This window comes from Arvicanthis niloticus, chromosome 5, assembly GCF_011762505.2.
Source record: "Arvicanthis niloticus isolate mArvNil1 chromosome 5, mArvNil1.pat.X, whole genome shotgun sequence".
NCBI lineage: Eukaryota > Metazoa > Chordata > Mammalia > Rodentia > Muridae > Arvicanthis > Arvicanthis niloticus.
The window spans coordinates 85,693,563-85,710,297 of NC_047662.1; the positions used below are offsets into that span (position 1 = coordinate 85,693,563).

The window sequence follows — 16,735 nt, forward strand, 5'->3', positions numbered from 1 at the left end:
TTATTATTTTATTTATTTTATTATTTTTTTCTTTAAAAAAAAGTTTTATTTATTTTTTTTATTTATTTATTTTATGTATGTGAGTACATTGTGGTTCTCCTTGGAATCACCAGAGGAGGGCATCAGATCCTATTACAGATGGTTGTGAGCCACCATGTGGTTGCTTGCAATTTAACTCAGGACCTCTGGAAGAAGAGCTAGTGCTCTTAACCGCTCTAGCCCACTTTTTTTTTTTTTTAATCTGTGTGTGTGCACACATGTGTGTCAGAGTGTCACACTTGGAGATCAGAGGAAAACTTTGGGGAGTTGATTCTTTCACTCTCCTTTTAAATCCCAAGGATAGAACTGATGTTACCAAGCCTCTGGTAAGCCCCTGATTCTGTGAGCCACCTAGCCGACCCACCAATATTTCATTTTAAAAGTGCTATTACTTTCATGGGACTGAATGCAGAGCCTTGTGGATACCAGGCATGGTGACTTCCCACAGACTTACAGCTCCAACCCTGATTTTTTTTTTTCTTAAATGTGAAAGAAATTGAAAAATAACCTACTGCCAACCATCAAGTAAGATGGACTCTGAGAATAGTAGGTTGTGCTTCTCCTGTGGTTTTATATACACCAGGTATATAATTATGAGTCCAATTCCTTCTAGCCTGGAAAGCATAATGGAAGGAAAAGAGGCTGGAGAAGCAATTACATCAGTAAACTGTTGTCACAGAGTAGAGGTCCCTAGTCCATAGTGAGGGAGGACTCTGGGTAAGAACACACGGTGTGGGTGGAAAGCCTGTGTGTGAGTTGTCCATGTATCCATCTGCAGACAAAGACGAGTGCCAGTTTGGAGCCACTGTGATCTGTGGAGACCACACATCCTGCCACAACACGCCTGGAGGCTTCTACTGCATTTGCCACGCAGGCTATCGGGCCACAAACAACAACAGGACATTCATCCCCAATGACGGCACTTTCTGTGCAGGTACCAAAGGGGGCTGCAGTGACGGCCACTTGGTGACGTACTCCAGTGGATGGATAGAGGATGGGATCATGGTGGAGAGCCTTGAGCTTGGACGTAGACTGAGTACTATTGTCATTATTAGAGAATGAATGCTGGTGGTGTGTGTTGGCCAGCCTTATGTCAACTTGATACAAGTTAGTCGTTTGAGAAGAGGGAACCTTAACTGAGAAAAAAAAAAGTGCCTCCATAAGATTGGTCTAGAGGCACACTTGTCAGGCATTTTCCTAATTAGTGATTGATGTGGGAGGGCCTAGCACACTGTGGGTGGGGCCACCCCGGACAGGTGGTCCCGGATATTATAAGAAAGCAGGCTGAGCAAGCCATGAAGAACAAGCCAGTAAGCAGTATTCTTCCATGGCTTCTGCTCCAGGTTCCTGCCCTGACTTCTCTCAGTGACAGAGTATGACCTGCGAGTTGTAAGATAAAAACAAACCTTTTCCTTTCCGTGCTGTTTGTATCACAGCAACAGAAACTCTAACTAAGATGCATTGTTAGATGGGATGTTACTGAGGTCCATAGGATGTTATTATTTTGAGACATGCATGCCGAGTTGTATGGGGCACAATTATGAAGTATTTTGTGTCATGATTTCTGTGAGATATTTTAAATGACAAAATGTGAACAGTGATTGAATAGTTTATGATATTAGAGGGTGGACGCCTGGTAATTCATTGCACTGATTTTCTAGTTTTATGTGTTTAAACATTTAAAATGTTATGTGCTTTTATAAGTATGTGTGTTTGTGTGTGATTATATGCTGTGTGTGTATTTGGTGTGTGTGTGTGTGTGTGTGTGTGTGTGTGAGAGAGAGAGAGAGAGAGAGAGAGAGAGAAGGTCTGTTTGCCACAGTATGTGTGGTGTCAGAGAACAACTTTCAGGAGTTCTGTTCCTTCACTGCAGGTCCTGGGTGTTAGCATTTCCTCCAGGTTCCGCCCAACAGTTACCTAGCAACAATCAGGTATGAGCCTGGCTCGATATAAAAGGACTGTTTGGCTTCTTTCTCCCTCTCCCTCTTCCCTCCTTCCTATTCTCCTTCCTCTCCCCTCTCACTCTCCCCCTCTTTCTCTCCACCTGTTCTCTCCCTGCCCCTTCTCATGTATCCCTGGTTGGCCTCTTTTCCTTTTCCTCTTTCTCTTCTTTCTCTGTCCTCTGTCCCCCTCTTTCTCTGCCTTTATCCCATTCCCCAGGACCCCGTCCCTTCCTCGTAAATAAACTCCCTTTTAGATTGGGCCTGTTGCGTGGTTGGACTATTCAGGGGGACACTTTGGCAGAGCCCACTAGGGCCCTCCCTCATGGTTTGTAAGACACAACAACGGGGACTGAACTCAGGTCACTACACTTGAGAGGCAGGCAGCCTTACTGGCGCTGAACCATCTTGCTGGCTCTTTTACAATGAACAAAAGAGGCTGTCACTCTCTGGAGACAGTGTGCCTGTAACTAAGTACAGTGTGCCTGTACAGTGTAACTGTAACATGATCCTGTAACTAAGCACAAACACCCACTACATTCCCACGACTTTTGTGTCTCACTGGAGGTCCAAACTGTGTCGTGCAGGGGGCTTGCCACCAGAGGACTCAGCTGAGTGAGGACTGTGACTTTGGTCACCACAGTAACTTTGTTGGTGCAATTCCTGGGCATATGGAGGTTGAATGGAAGCCATGAGCTAAGTCCTCCTGATGTTCGGTGACTCTAGGTGAGCTCTGTTTCTAGGTAGCATGTCCTGAGAATACAGCTCTTCAGCTCCCTCAGATCCCTGAACAGTCACAGAGGGGAGCGGCCAGAAACTCTTTCAGGTTCTGAGAGGCTTGGCATAGACTCCGTGGCTGCTTGAAAGCTTTGTGGTATTTCAAGGTTTTTAGGGAAGAAAGGAAAGCAGAGCGTGTTTACTTCTTCTATGGCTTGGAACCGAGGCTTCTGACTTCTGCCATTCTAATTGACCTGGGCAAGAAGAAATTCCTGGAAGGAAGGAGTATATTCTCTCAGAGAACACACTGTATCCAGTGTCCTATTGTCTTTGCAACAAGTTACTGGCTATGTGGTTTTAAAACTGATGTTGCCGTATTAAATTAGGCACATTAATAAGAAAGAAATGCTTTTGATTTTTTGTTTGTTTGTTTTTGAGACAAGGTTTCTCTATTTAGCCCCAACTATCACTCTGTAAACTAGGCTGTCCTCAAATTCAGAGATCTGCCTGCCTCTGTCTTCTTGTGGAGACAGTGCTGGGATTAAAGGCTAGTGCCACTGTGCCTGGTGAGATGCTAATTTTAAAAACCATGTACGGTGATGATCTATTATCTAGCTCATTCAGTTACATTCCTCATGTTTTCTCTGCTAAGGCAGTGCCATTGGGAGGTGACAGAGGTGACAGGAAGACAATTCCACTGTCTTGTGTTAGTGAAAGGTCAGCAAAGGTGTAACCTGGATTCCGAGGGTGGCTCTTATTTTTGCAGTGAGGAGGAACCTGGGAGGTATTCTAGGAGACATGATACCTGGAGTTGCTGTTTAAAACGGTGTCAGTATTGTTCTGAGGCATGCATTCAACTTTTAAAAGAAGAATGGTGAGGTGTGGTTGCTCATGCCTTTAGCCTCAGAACTTGAGAGGTAGAGGCAGGTGGATCTCTGTGTCCAGGCCAGCCAGAGCCACATAGCAAGTTCACGGCCAGACAGAGGTATATAGCAAGTTCCAAGACAGGCAGAGGTACACTACAAAAATTATTATTTATTTAAAATTATTTATTTGTCTCAAAAAGAAAAACCCAACCAAACCAAAACAACAACCAAAACCACCCAAAAGACAGGAATGAAGAGTGGAGCTGGGGCTGAGGCTGGGTGGGCGATCTCTTACTTAGTAAAGCACCAAACAAGCACAGGTTAGGAAGGTAGAGGAGGGGAGGGGAGGGGAGGGCTAAAGAGCAGGAAGGGAGAGAAGAAAATATTTTCTTCAAGGGTCAAATAGGTGTCAGCCAAACAAGAGCCACCTTCAGAATACTGAACAGGCCTTGCTGTATTTATTCTACTTCTTGCAATTATTTAGTGACTTAGAGAGAGAGAGAGAGAGAGAGAGAGAGAGAGAGAGAGAGAGAGAGAGAAAGAATATTCATGTTTGCCACTTTCCCTCCCTGTGAAATGTTCAATCCAGTGACTTTAGCATATTCACAGAGTCATGAACTGTTGCCAGCAGCCACAATCCCAGGGAACCTGTACTGGCTAGTCATTCTCCCGACTTCTCATTTCGAGGTTGCTAGCGGCCCTTTGTGAAAGCTGATAGACGATTTTTCTTACTGGTGCTGAAAAGCCCAACACTTTGGAATCACTTGCCTGAGAGACAAGAGCGCATGCTAGTTGGGGTGTGATTTAAGTCTGGGGGTACCAGTGCTTGCTTGGAACCTCAGTCCTCAAAGCCGATCTCTGCACTCTGAGGAATCTTCTTCCAGGAATCTGTTAGAATTGGTCAAGTTTAAGTCAGCCTCAGGAACTGGTAGCAGATAGACCTCCAGTGACAGAGGAGGACTGAGCTACAGTGGTTCTGTGTGGGCGGATTCCAGTCAATTCTGAAAAAGTAGAAAATGCAGTGTCCAGAGAAGCCCCTTCAGTGACTCTCGCAAGTCACAGATGAGAGAGAGAGAGAGAGAGAGAGAGAGAGAGAGAGAGAGAGAGAGAGAGAGGGGAGGGAAAGGGCATGGCTGCTCCTAGGTACGGTGCAAGAGAAGGTTTACTGTAGATAAAAGGGAGAGCATAGCCAGAGGCAGGGACAGAGGTATCTGGGAGAGTCCAGAGTGGTCATGACCAGACCTGAGCTGTGCCATGTGGAGAGAGGGTGAGCGGAAGGGAGAGGAGTGATAAACGAAGCCAGGTGCAGCAACCAAAGGTATAATGGATCCACCAATCAAACTTGTTGGATTCTATAGGGAAGAGCAGCCCAGCAGCCTGGGCTTGAGAGTTTAGGGTGGGGGCGGGGTACGCCAGCCAGGAGGACCCTGTAACAGTAGGGACTGAAGGATGCAATGAGAACCTGGAGGTCAGGTCTGCTTTGATCTGTGGTATAGGCACCTCAGCGATTTGGCCCGGGTTTGAAACCTAATAACAGGAACTGCCATGAGGCAAGGCCTTCAGCAACAGCAAGATGAGGGTGACCTGAGACTGAGCAGAGAGAACCGAGACCCAGGTGGAGTGAGACTGGGGATCTACTCAGGGGCTTCCGAGCAGGCATGGGTCTCCTAGGGTCTGAAAACTTAAGGGTGACTTCCCTATGCCTTGCATACAGTCCTGACTGGCAACAGCAACCTTGTCATGGAAAGTTCCTGCATCAATAGGCCATTGTGCTCTTGCTTCAGGAGAAATGGAACCCTCAGCCCTGACTGAGAACAGAGAACACAGGCGTTCTGCCGCTCAGCAGCTCTGCTCCTGAACCCCATGCCCCTCAAGTCTGCTTCACACCTTCATGCCTAGTTATTGGTTCTTACCCATTTCCCAGTCCAGGTTGGGTTTATTAGCCTTTCCCTAAGGCAGGAGCCTCTTTTGAAGAAAGCCAGTATTTCCAGGCTTCTTTGCTCTTGCTGTCTGGTGCCCGAGCCTGCCCTGGCCTCTGGCTCAAACGTGCAATCCCAGAAAGACTGCCTGCTCTCTGTGGGGAAGCACCCGTTTGGCTCGCTTCTGCCTTAGGGTTTCCCCCAGGAATTTTTCCAAGTGGAATTGCAAAATAGTAGATTCACTGTGAAAAAAAAAAAAAAGTAAGTGTGACATTTCCTCAAAAATTAAAAAGAAAATGACTACATGGTTCTGCGGTTCAACTTCTGGGCATTTGCCCCCAAACAATTGAAAATGGCATCTTAAAAAGATATTATTGTATTCCTCCCCCATTCACAACAGTGTTACTCATGGTAGCCAAGGAACATCACTGAAGAAGTTCATCCACAGATGAAATATAAAGACAGTGCATACCAGAGAGCCTTGTTCAGCTTTAAAAAGGGAGGAGGGGGCGTGGCAGGGTACATGCTTAGCATAAGGGATGGTCTAGAGTCAATCCTAGCTTGTTTTCTTTCTCCCCGCTCCCATTCCCCCTCCTCTCTCCCACATGCTGTCGTGTGGATGAACTTTAAGGACATGATGTTGAGGGACATGGTGTTTGAAGTACAAAGCTGTCAAATTTAAAGAGACAGAGAATAGAGAGGTGTTTGCCAGGGCATGAGAAGAGTGGGACAGGGAGCGTTAAAGTCTAATGGACATAGAGATTTACCTTTACAAGCTGAAAGGAGTCCTAAAAATGGCTACCAGGGACACTGGCACAACCCTGTGAAGATTCCTACCACACTGCACTGCACTCTTCAAAATTATTAAAATGGTAATTTTTACATTATTTTATCATCGTTAAAGTGTTATGTATTTGCTCTGATGTTCAGTGACAATGCTCAAGTGCAGTATAAATTATCAACAAAAACATAGTATACCATTAAATGCAAAGTCTTGGATGACATAGAGTCTTTCCCACTGGAGGAGGGCATTCTAGTAAGCTTGATATGGTCAATCAGCCAGGATTCCAGAATGGACTGGAAAGGGGATAGTTTCTAAGCATTATAAGGCAGCAGGTGATTAAAAATCAAACTCACGGGACTAGAAAGATGGCACAGGAGATGAGAGCACGTGTTGCTCTTCCAGAGGACTTGAGTTCAGGTCCCGGCATCCATATTTGATGGCTCACAACTACCGGGAACTCTTCGCACCAGGGGATCCAGCATCCTCTTCTGGCCTCTATGGGCACCTGCATTCATGTGGCACACACACAGAGACACACATACATACAAATGAAAATAAATCTTATAAAAGTCAATATCACAGTAATGTCAGTTGTATGTGACAGGTTACATCAGAGATTAAGGCAATTAGTTACCTCTTCAGTTTCATAAGATAGGGAACTATTGACTGCAGGAGGTACAACCAGATGATAGTCCTGACTGGTTATGAATACGGACTTTCAGGCAGGTACTTGGCTTCAAATCTTGGTATTGCTATTGCTATCTGGACCAATGGCTTAACCATTTTGTCGGCTTTAGTTACCTCATAATGGGCTATTGTGGAAATTAAATAAGATGAACATAGTATTTAATAAATAATGAAATGTTTAGGACAGCGCTTGACATGTGCAAGATGACACGCAGCAATTATTGTTATTAGCATAATTATGACAATTATGGCTATTAGGTTATTGAGTGACTGTACACAAAGCTAGCCTAATAATGACTGCAGTGACTCCCGCAGAGTTGCTCAGCATCCAGAAGTCTTTTCCATACGCTGGCTACTTACCCACGTTTGGAAGTCCAGTGAGAACTGCATTTATACTCACCCGGTATTTTTAAAGCTGTCTGTAGAGCAGGTGGGATGGCTGTCTCCACTGCTGTGCTCTGTTGAGCAGCCTTGTCCATGGCTTGGGTAAAGGATCAGATTTTCTCACTAAGTTGACAGAGGTGAGGAAATGAAGGCCAAAGGCAGATTCCTAACTGGCAAAGAAACCTTGCCAAGCTAGAATGAGTCAAAAATGCAGATGTCTCCAGGGATAAAATCATCTTAAAATTTGTCCTCAGGGCTGGAGAGATGGTTCATCAGTTAAGAGAACTGGTTGCTCTTGCAGAGGACCTGTGTTCAATTCCCAGCACCCACATGAAGGCTGAGAACCCTCTGTAACTCTAGTCCCAGGGGATCTGGTGCCCTCTCTGGCACATACACACATGCAGACAAACGCTGACATAAAATTTAAAAAACAAACAACTTTTTAAAATAAGAAATTAATCGATCTAGATTTGTTTTAGTATCATATTATATTATTTATATTTTACGAATCTTCTTAAAACAAGCGCTCCGAGTTCTGAGGTCACTGTTTGACTGATTGTAGACCTCCTCATTCTTTGTGGTGTCTTTAATTTCCCTCACTTTTTGCAGTGCTGGGAAGTGAACGCAGTCCTCCTGCCTGCTAAGTGCATGCTCTGTCTGAGTGACCCCCGACTGCCTCCCTTCTTGACACTATTTATTCTGTGCGGATTCACTGCCGAGAGTATTTTCTCAGCTCTTCTTTTTTGGAAGAGAAATGTCAGTGGTGTAATTCCTGAAACCATTCAGATTCTGAACTGTCGTTTCGTTGCTTAGCCAGAGCGTGATGTTTTGTTCCTTTCTCAGAACTCTAAATGTTACTCAGTTACTGGGAAGCTCTGTGTTCCAGACAGGAAGTCCTGGGTCAGGTTGAGTGATTGCTCACAGGTTACTCTTTTCTCAAGAATTTTCTTATTCTTTTATTTATGGATTTCAGAATGGCCTTCAGGTTTTGTTTTCCTTTTCTTTTAACAACTACCCCTCACATAATACCAATACACATGTATTTGTGTGTATGTTTCTGATGATACCTCCTGAGTCCTGTATATACAGGTTTGCCTGCCTGTCTGCCTGCCTGCCTGCCTGCCTGCCTGCCTGCCTGCCTGCCTGTCTGTCTGCCTGCCTGCCTGCCTGTCTGCCTGTCTGCCTGTCTGCCTGTCTGCCTGTCTGCCTGTCTGCCTGTCTGCCTGTCTGCCTGTCTGCCTGTCTGCCTGTCTGCCTGTCTGCCTGTCTGCCTGTCTGCCTGTCTGCCTGTCTGCCTGTCTGCCTGTCTGCCTGTCTGCCTGTCTGTCTGCCTGCCTGCCTGCCTGTCTGCCTTTCCTTCCCTCCATCTTTCCCTCCCTCCCTCAGGCTGGATATGAATCTATAGCTAAGGCTATTCTGAAACTCACCAAGTATCTCTGGCTGGTCATAAACCGGTGGTAAGCTGTCTGCTTTAGCCTTCCAGGTGCTAGGATTACAAGTATAAACCACCATTCCTGGTTTGTTTTTTCTCTTTTAAAACTAGCTGTTTCATTAAGTGTCCTAAAATATGCTTACCTACTTAAACTATACAATACAGTGGTGGTATTATATTCATAGAGTTCTACAATATCACCACTGATTTTTGAAGATCTTCCATCTTCCCACCAAAGTCCATTGTCTCTACACCTCCCAGTGACTAAGCATCCAAAAACCAGCTTTTGTCTCTTTGTAGTTCGCCTCTTCTGTTTGGATTTGAATGTGTGAGCTGTGGCTGATGGTTCCCTCACCTTGAGAGGAACTCTTGCCCAGCCTCTCCTTTATTATCTTCAGTTTCTCTTCAACACTTGTTGGCTCTTTTTTGTCTGTCCCTGCAAGATTTTACTTTTTGTCTCTCCATTTCTGTCTCACATCAGCTTTTTCACTGTGTCTTGGGAGGATTCCTCAGGTTGGGATTTGCAAACCCCCTTTTCAGCAGTGGCCTCTCTATTGTTTAATGCCCCTTTTGAGTTTTTATTTTGGCATTCATATTTTGTTTTCAGTTTACAAGATTTCATTGTTTTCCTAGAAATCCTTTTTTAAATTTGCTGTATTATTTTCTTAGTTGCACTTATTTGAGCACTTCAGTGTTCAGGGTATTTTGATTATTTATTGCTGCCACCCAGAAATCTCCCTCAAGTTTAGTGACCTAAAAGAGCAACTTCTGGGCCAAGGAAAAGGTTTCCTGAGTAAATGAAGACTGGAGGCCAGACTCCCAGAATCCATGTAAAGCCAGATGTTGTAGCTGTGATTCTAGCTCTCTTCTAGAGAGATGGGAGCCAGAGACAGATGTGGACCTGTGAGCCCTTTTGCCTGGTGTATGCAGCAGAGAACAAAGAGACTGCCTCAGATGAGGTGGAAGGCACAAACGATATCTAAAGTTGTTCTCTGGCCCACATACGTGTCATGTACATATCTACATTTAAACACATTAACATGTATACATTAATGTGCCTGTGTGTGCACACACACATATACACACTGAGCAGTTTGGTGTTTCCCACAACTTCTGGTTTGACCCTATAATTCTTTTTATATTGCCTATGGACTGAGAGACTGTATGCATACCCTGAACTGTGACCTAGATGACAAACAAAAGGGTGTAACAGTGAATTGTTAAATTCACACCGAGCTCCCCTGTGGGTCTTGCTTCCAGCCTCCCAGCAGAGCTCTCTGGATTCGTGAATGAAAACACACACACACACACACACACACACACACACACACACACACACACACAGACACAGACACACACACACACACACACACACAGCATTATTTTTAATATGCTTTACTAGCTCAGTGATTGGGCACTTCTAAACCTCCCTGTGACTAGCACACACTCCCCCACTCCCCTCTGGTATTCTTGAATTAATATTTGCTAAATCTATATTTTATCTCTGCTTCTCCAGACCCAATTGGGATAGTGGTCCCTGGGGCCACTTTTCTGGATTCTTACATGTTGGCAGGCCTTTAAGTCTGATCTTTCGTCTTCCTGTCACGGCAATTCTGTCCCTCTCTCCTCTGCCCTTCTTGCCCAGGAATCCTAGAAGTCCCACCTCTTCCACCCTGCCCAGCCAATGGCCATTGGCTCTTTATTGATTAATCAAAAGCCAACTGGGGTCAGGGGCCCTCAGCATCTGGACATGTAGATTCCTGTGATTTTGGGAGCCAAATTAAGACAAAACATTAGAATCAATCCCCAACAAAAGGGGCCCTTTCATGTATTAGAACCTCCATTCTGACAAGTGGCTTTAGTTCTCTGAATGGATTCTCCCTCCACATGGTAGTTCACCTTAGGACTTTTCTTTGAGGCCTTTGTAAGCACAATAGCCTAGATGCTCTTCTGGCATGGCCACAGCAATGTGTGTGTGTGTGTGGGGGGGGGGGGGGGGGCCAAGGGCTGGGGGCAGGGCCCGGGAAGCTGTTAGACTTCTTATAGACCAGCTCAGCAGGCTCTGCACTCCCTCTGCTCTATTCTATCTACCAAAGCAAGTCTCAGGTCATGTCTAGAAAATTCTGTTCTTTAAAAAATTTAATTTAATTATGTGTTACCTCTCTCTCTCTCTCTCTCTCTCTCTCTCTCTCTCTCTCTCTCTGTCTGTGTGTGTGTGAACATATGTCATGTGCATGCAGATAATTCTGGAGTCCAGAAGAGGGTGTTGAATTCCCTGGAGCTGGAACTTAAAGACAGGTGTGAGTGGCCCTCCGTATGGGTGCTGGGAACCCAGCTCAAGGTCTGAGGAAGAGTAACAAGCGTGCTCTTAAACACGGAGCTGTGTCTCCAGCTCTATTCTCTCCTCTTCTTCTAATGCAAGGGATTGAACTACATTCCAACCCCGGAGAATAAAATGCAGAGAAGAGAGGGGAGGCTCAGTGAGTTTTTTCTTCATTACCCCTGACCCCCTGCACCTGCCACACTGTCCTCTGCTCATAGGCTGGAAAGCCATGCTTGTCTGGTCCTAGATTTTTTTTTTTAAGTCTTCAGTAACTTGGGTTTTTTTTTTTTTTTTTTTTTTTTTTTTTTTTTTTTTTTTTTTGTTTTTGTTTTTAAAAGGTTTTTCAAGACAGGGTTTCTCTGTGTAGCCCTGGCTGTCCTGGAATTCACTCTATAGACCAGGCCAACCTCGAACTCAGAAATCCGCCTGCCTCTGCCTCCCAAGTGTTGGGATTAAAGGCGTGCGCCACCATTGCCTGGCTAGTAACCTGTTTTATACTTGGAACTTCAGTTTAGAACTTTTATTTGATTTATTATTATTATTATTATTATTATTATTATTATTATTATTATTATTATTATTACTACTACAGCTTTGGTGGAAGATTTAGGACCTGGTGCATGCCAGGCAAGTGTCTGTTTGTAGACATTTATTAATTTATAATTTTTGAGGTAGGATCTTACTATGTATACCCTGGGCTGGCCTGGAACTCATTTTGTAGACCAGATTGGCTTCAAATGCATACAGATCCACCTGCCTCTGCCTTCTGAGTCCTAGATTGAAAGTTGTGTAACACCATGTTTGGGGTTTTTAATTCACTTATTTTTATTTCTGTGTGTGTGCATGTGTGTCTCTGTGTGCGTGTGTTTCCTTGTCTCTACATGCACCATGTTCACATAGTGTCCTCAGAAGCTGGACAAAAGCATTAGATCCCCTAGAACTACTTATAGCATTTGCATTTGTCAGCCACCTGATGTAGGTGCTAGGAATGGAAGCCAGGTCCTCTGCAGCAGCAAGCATTCTTAACCATTTCCTAGTCTCTCCAGCGCTAGCCTTTGGGTTTTTGAGAGAGGGTCTTGTTTTCTAGCTAGTCCAAGCTGTCCTTAAGCTCGCAGGCTTCTTGCCCCAGTCTCCCAAGTGCTGGGATTACAGGGACTCACTTCCATGCTCATCTTAGACTTAAACTCAGTTTGAAAGTACCCTTGATTTATAGTACCTTAAGTTGTTATTGAGTGTGTATTTGTGTGTGTGTGTTTGTATGTGTGTGATTTTGTGTGTTTGTATGTGTGTATATGCTGAGAATGTGTGTGCATGTGCGTGTGTGTATTTGGTAGTACTGTACATTTTATCCAGATCCTTATGTACACTAGGTAAAAACTCTCCACTGAATGGCATTCCTCAACCCTACAGTTGGTTTTGTTTGAGACAAAGCCTCATGTCACAGTGCAGGCTAGCCGAAAACTCCTGCATCCCCTCTCAGCCTTATACATGCTGAGTTACAAGTGTACACCATCATGCCTGGCTTTGTAGCCCAACATTTATAGTCAAATTTACATTTAAAAATTATTTATTTTTCATTTATGTGTGTCGGTACTTTGGCTGCATGTAAATGTGTGCACCACTTGTGTTCCTGGAGCTCATGGATTCCAGAAGACAGTGTTGAATCCCCTGGACTGGAGATTATTGTAAGCCACCACGTGGGAGCTGGGACTCGAACACAGCTTCTCTAGCAGCAAGGCCTGTGCTCTTAACTGCCGAGCCATCGCTTCATCCCTGGCTTTTTAATGTAGTGTGTGTGTGTGTGTGTGTGTGTGTGTGTGTGTGTGTTGTGTGCGCACACGGCATAGCACACAAATGACAGCCAGAAAACAACTTACAGGAGCTGGTTCTCTCCTTCTGCTATGTGGGTCTTGGGGATCACATTTAAGTGTTAGGTGTGTTTACCTGCTGAGCCACCTTGTTGGCCTGTATAGTTTCAAAAGGTGGAAGATTGGAAGTGTGTGTGTGTGTGTGTGTGTGTGTGTGTGTGTGTCTGTCTGTCTGTCTGTCTGTCTGTCTGTCTGTCTGTCTCTGTGTGTGTGAGTGCTGGGCACTAACAAAGACCTCATTTGTGTTGGGCAGGCATTCAAGCCCCTAACATTGTTTGTCTATTTGTTTGCTTATTTTTAGTCCGATTTTGTTGGGGGTCAGAGAATTGGGAATGGTTTTTGTTTGTGGTTTTGTTTTACTTTGTATCTCAGAACACACTGGCAAGTATTTATTGAACATATCCTATGCTTTCATGTTTTTGGCATGAAGAGTTTGTATGGAAAACCTATAAAGAGCAAAACAAAAATTACAGTACAATCACAAGCAAGTGCATGCATTTATTTGGGTTGATGGACAGCGTGAAACTAGGCTGCCACAGGGTCCTTTTCTGTTTGTCTCCCTTCTTTTTACACTTTGGGATGGATCTCAAGACATAGATGAGTGTGAAGATTTTGGCCTGTGCAGACATGGAGGTCGGTGCATCAATACTCCTGGGAGCTTTGAATGCTACTGCATGGAAGGGTATGTGGCAAAGAACGGGCCTGAGCCTTTCCACCCACACATGGATGCGACATCATGCACAGGTAGGTGCCAGGGAAGCAGTACCTAAAGGTGAGGTCTGGTAGGTATGATCTTCTCATGTTCTGACATTTATAGGTCTGCATTGGAGGTATGAGTATGCACTACCTTCACATATTTTTATGAAATAAAATAAATGACCCAATCAAGATAGAAAGGGTTGAGTTTTAAAAAGCTAAACAAGCCGGGCAGTGGTGGAACATGCCTTTAATCCCAGCACTCAGGAGGCAGAGGCAGGCTGATCTCTGTGAATCTGAGACCATCCTGGTCTACAGATCTAGTTCCAGGACAGCCAGGGCTACACAGAAAAACCATGCGGGGGGTGGGGGTGGGGTGGGAACCACCATTAACCATGAGGGATTAATATTTTGGTGTTAACTGTTGCCTGTTAGGTCTGATAAGAACCCAGCATCTCCAGAGTGACTCTGGAAATTAAGAAAATGAATCTAATTTAAGGTGGTTTGCAGTCAGATTTTTACTTCACTGGACAAGGCATGAGATGAATCGAAGCAGATGGCTGAATTCTGTTTTGTGCATGTGTAGATGCTGTTGTGTGTGGAGCACCAAAAGTGCAATAAAGACAACGTTGGAAATGCGCTCAGAAACATCGTGGAAATGAATCTCACACAGGGCCTGGGGGTGTGAGGCACGGGGTATGGTTGCAGAGAGATGGTGGATTCTGAAAACGTGCATTAATAAAGACATTGACATGGCTTTGTTTTCAGAAATAGACTGTGGTACCCCTCCTGAAGTTCCTGGGGCCCACATCGTGGGAAGCTACAGCTCCACACCGGGCGGCCAGGCCCATTACAGCTGCAAAGAAGGGTTTCTCAGCATCTCAGGAGATAGGGTTTCACGATGCACAGCCCTGGGCGTGTGGGAACCTCCAACGTTACATTGCCAAGGTGGGTCCTTAAAAGCCCCAACTTTCTGCTTGCAGTGTCCCTGGGCTGCTTTCTCAGTTTCCCTTTGGGATAGCAAATGCATTCAACAAACCTGATACGTCGTATTTGTTTCTGGCAGGGTTTTGTTTTTCTAGTATTTTTCAGGGTCTGTATCTTAGTGTCTGCAAACAGTGACCCTATCTTTTGTTCTGCACTTATAACATTTTTTCTATTACAGGGGCTTGGCTAGTGTTTCCAGAATGAAAAACCTAAGCAATGGTGCTAACACTGAAATTTTTTTAAATCTTATTTTTGACTTGTATGGAAATGATTTTGATGTTTCAAAATGAATTCAGCTTTTTTAAAAAAAATGCAAATTTACCTTTATTTATTTATGTGTGTATGTGTACGTATGCATGTGTATAGGTGTGTGTGTGTGTACACATTGCACAATGTGTGTGTAGAGGTCAGAAGACAACCTGATGAAGTCAGTTTTCTCCTCTCATGTGAGTCCCACGGATCCAGCTGAGGTCATCAGACTTGGTGAGTGCTCTTTACCCACCCAGTTGCATCACTGGTGTGATCTCAGCCTTTGATGTGCCGATGCCGACCTATTTAAGTACTGTATGCAGCAGCATGTGCTGCGTACATTCTAGCAAGTTCCCTGGTGACTCATTTAGTCTTTAGACGGCCCCTGTGTAGAGACACGCCGGCGAGAAGGCTGCCCTCTTCCAGGCATCCAGGTTTATTTGTTTAAGATCACACAATCAAAGCCAGAACTGGAACTAGATGCCTGAGATGTGTTTTCAGTCACTCTGCGGTTTCCTGTGTTGTTTACTATTGTGATTATTTTTTGAACTTTCTACTTTCTCATCTCCAGTGATTTCCAGTTCACCAGTTCCCGGGTTTCTCAGTAATCTTAAGGACACATCCATCTGTGTTCACTTTACTAGTTTGGTTTTTAAATCAGACACTAGCTATTTTTTAAGCATGTGAGGTGACTTTGTATATTTTGACATCAAGGTGACTCTGTACACTTTCTTTTAATCAGTAATATGAGTTTCACTAACACATTTTGTGATAATGTTTGGTGTCAGCAGGATGGATCCTTTCTGAGGCTTTGGCTTCTTATTGTTTTAATCAGGATTATATTTGCTAAATACTACTTAGAACTCCTCACTGATGCCCAGAGGGATGCCATTTTTGTTATATTTAGTATCAATGGCATTCTGAATTTAAAAATATCAAAGCATTTTTTCCCTTGCTCTGTAGCATTTTTAAAGATTTGGGAGATTTCATTTGGAAAACCATCTGGATGTGACACTTTTGGGCATATTTTAGCCCTTGAAGTATTTTTAAAACTCGGATTTTTTAAGGATCATCTCTATGGGTAGCAACCCTGGGTAATCTTTGTCTTATAGACTTTCTAGATTGAAGGGACTTTTGACATATATTTAAAAAGTAACCATCATAGTTAGTATTGATGGTCAATTGACAGGCTCTAGAATCATCAAGGAGATAAGATTATGATTGTATCTGTGAGGGATTTTCCTAGGTAAGAGTAATTGAAGTAAGTGACTCACCTTAACTCTAAGGAGTATCATTCCACAGGCTGGGGTCTTGGGTTAAAGGAGATCACTCATTGAGCACAAACATTCCCTGCTCCTTCCTTCCTGGCTGTGGATACAGTGTGATCAGCTACCCCCACACCCCTCCATACCCCTACCTTCACTGCCATGCATTCTACTGGGATAGACTGTATCCCTTCACACCATGAGACAAAAATCAACCTTCTCTTTCCTTCAGTTGCTTTTGTCAGGTGTTTTATCACAACAAGAAAAGTATCTAATATAATAATGATGACAAAAGAAAATCTTAATTTTTATTGAATTTATTGCATGGCTGAGTTAATCTTGGTGCTGTTTTGACTTACTGGTGTTTTAAATATGTTTAGATAAGTTTTTATTATCCTTAGAGTTAAGGGGCTTGACAATGGTGACACATGCCTTTAATCTTAGTCTTGAAAACCAAACAAAAAGTTATAAGGGTATATACATAGATATTAGTTATTAGATTATCTTTCAATGGATCAGTTTCCTCCCTTTATCTGCCTCTGATATCTATTTTATTCCCCCTTCTGAGAAAGATTCAAC

The 16,735-nt window shown here is 43.9% G+C and overlaps 1 protein-coding gene and 1 long non-coding RNA gene across 8 annotated transcripts in view; one reads left to right on the top strand and one right to left on the bottom strand.

Annotated features, from left to right (window-relative positions):
* Susd1 (sushi domain containing 1) overlaps positions 1-16,735 on the top strand; it is a 122,537-nt gene that overhangs the window by 12,856 nt on the left and 92,946 nt on the right. For all 7 annotated transcript variants that reach the window (XR_013110652.1, XM_076934890.1, XM_076934893.1 and 4 more), the window contains exons 3-5: positions 818-973; positions 13,551-13,703; positions 14,424-14,603. Coding sequence is in view for 6 of the 7 variants with exons in the window: in XM_076934890.1 (XP_076791005.1) it covers positions 818-973; positions 13,551-13,703; positions 14,424-14,603 (489 nt within the window). In the remaining variant the exon portion in view is untranslated. The remainder of the gene's footprint in view (positions 1-817; positions 974-13,550; positions 13,704-14,423; positions 14,604-16,735) is intronic.
* On the bottom strand, positions 4,281-8,403 carry LOC143442239 (uncharacterized). Its single transcript, XR_013110252.1, has 4 exons — positions 7,353-8,403; positions 6,619-6,770; positions 5,476-5,723; positions 4,281-4,563 (listed from the first exon to the last, which is right to left on the bottom strand). It is a non-coding gene; the product is annotated as an uncharacterized LOC143442239 (long non-coding RNA).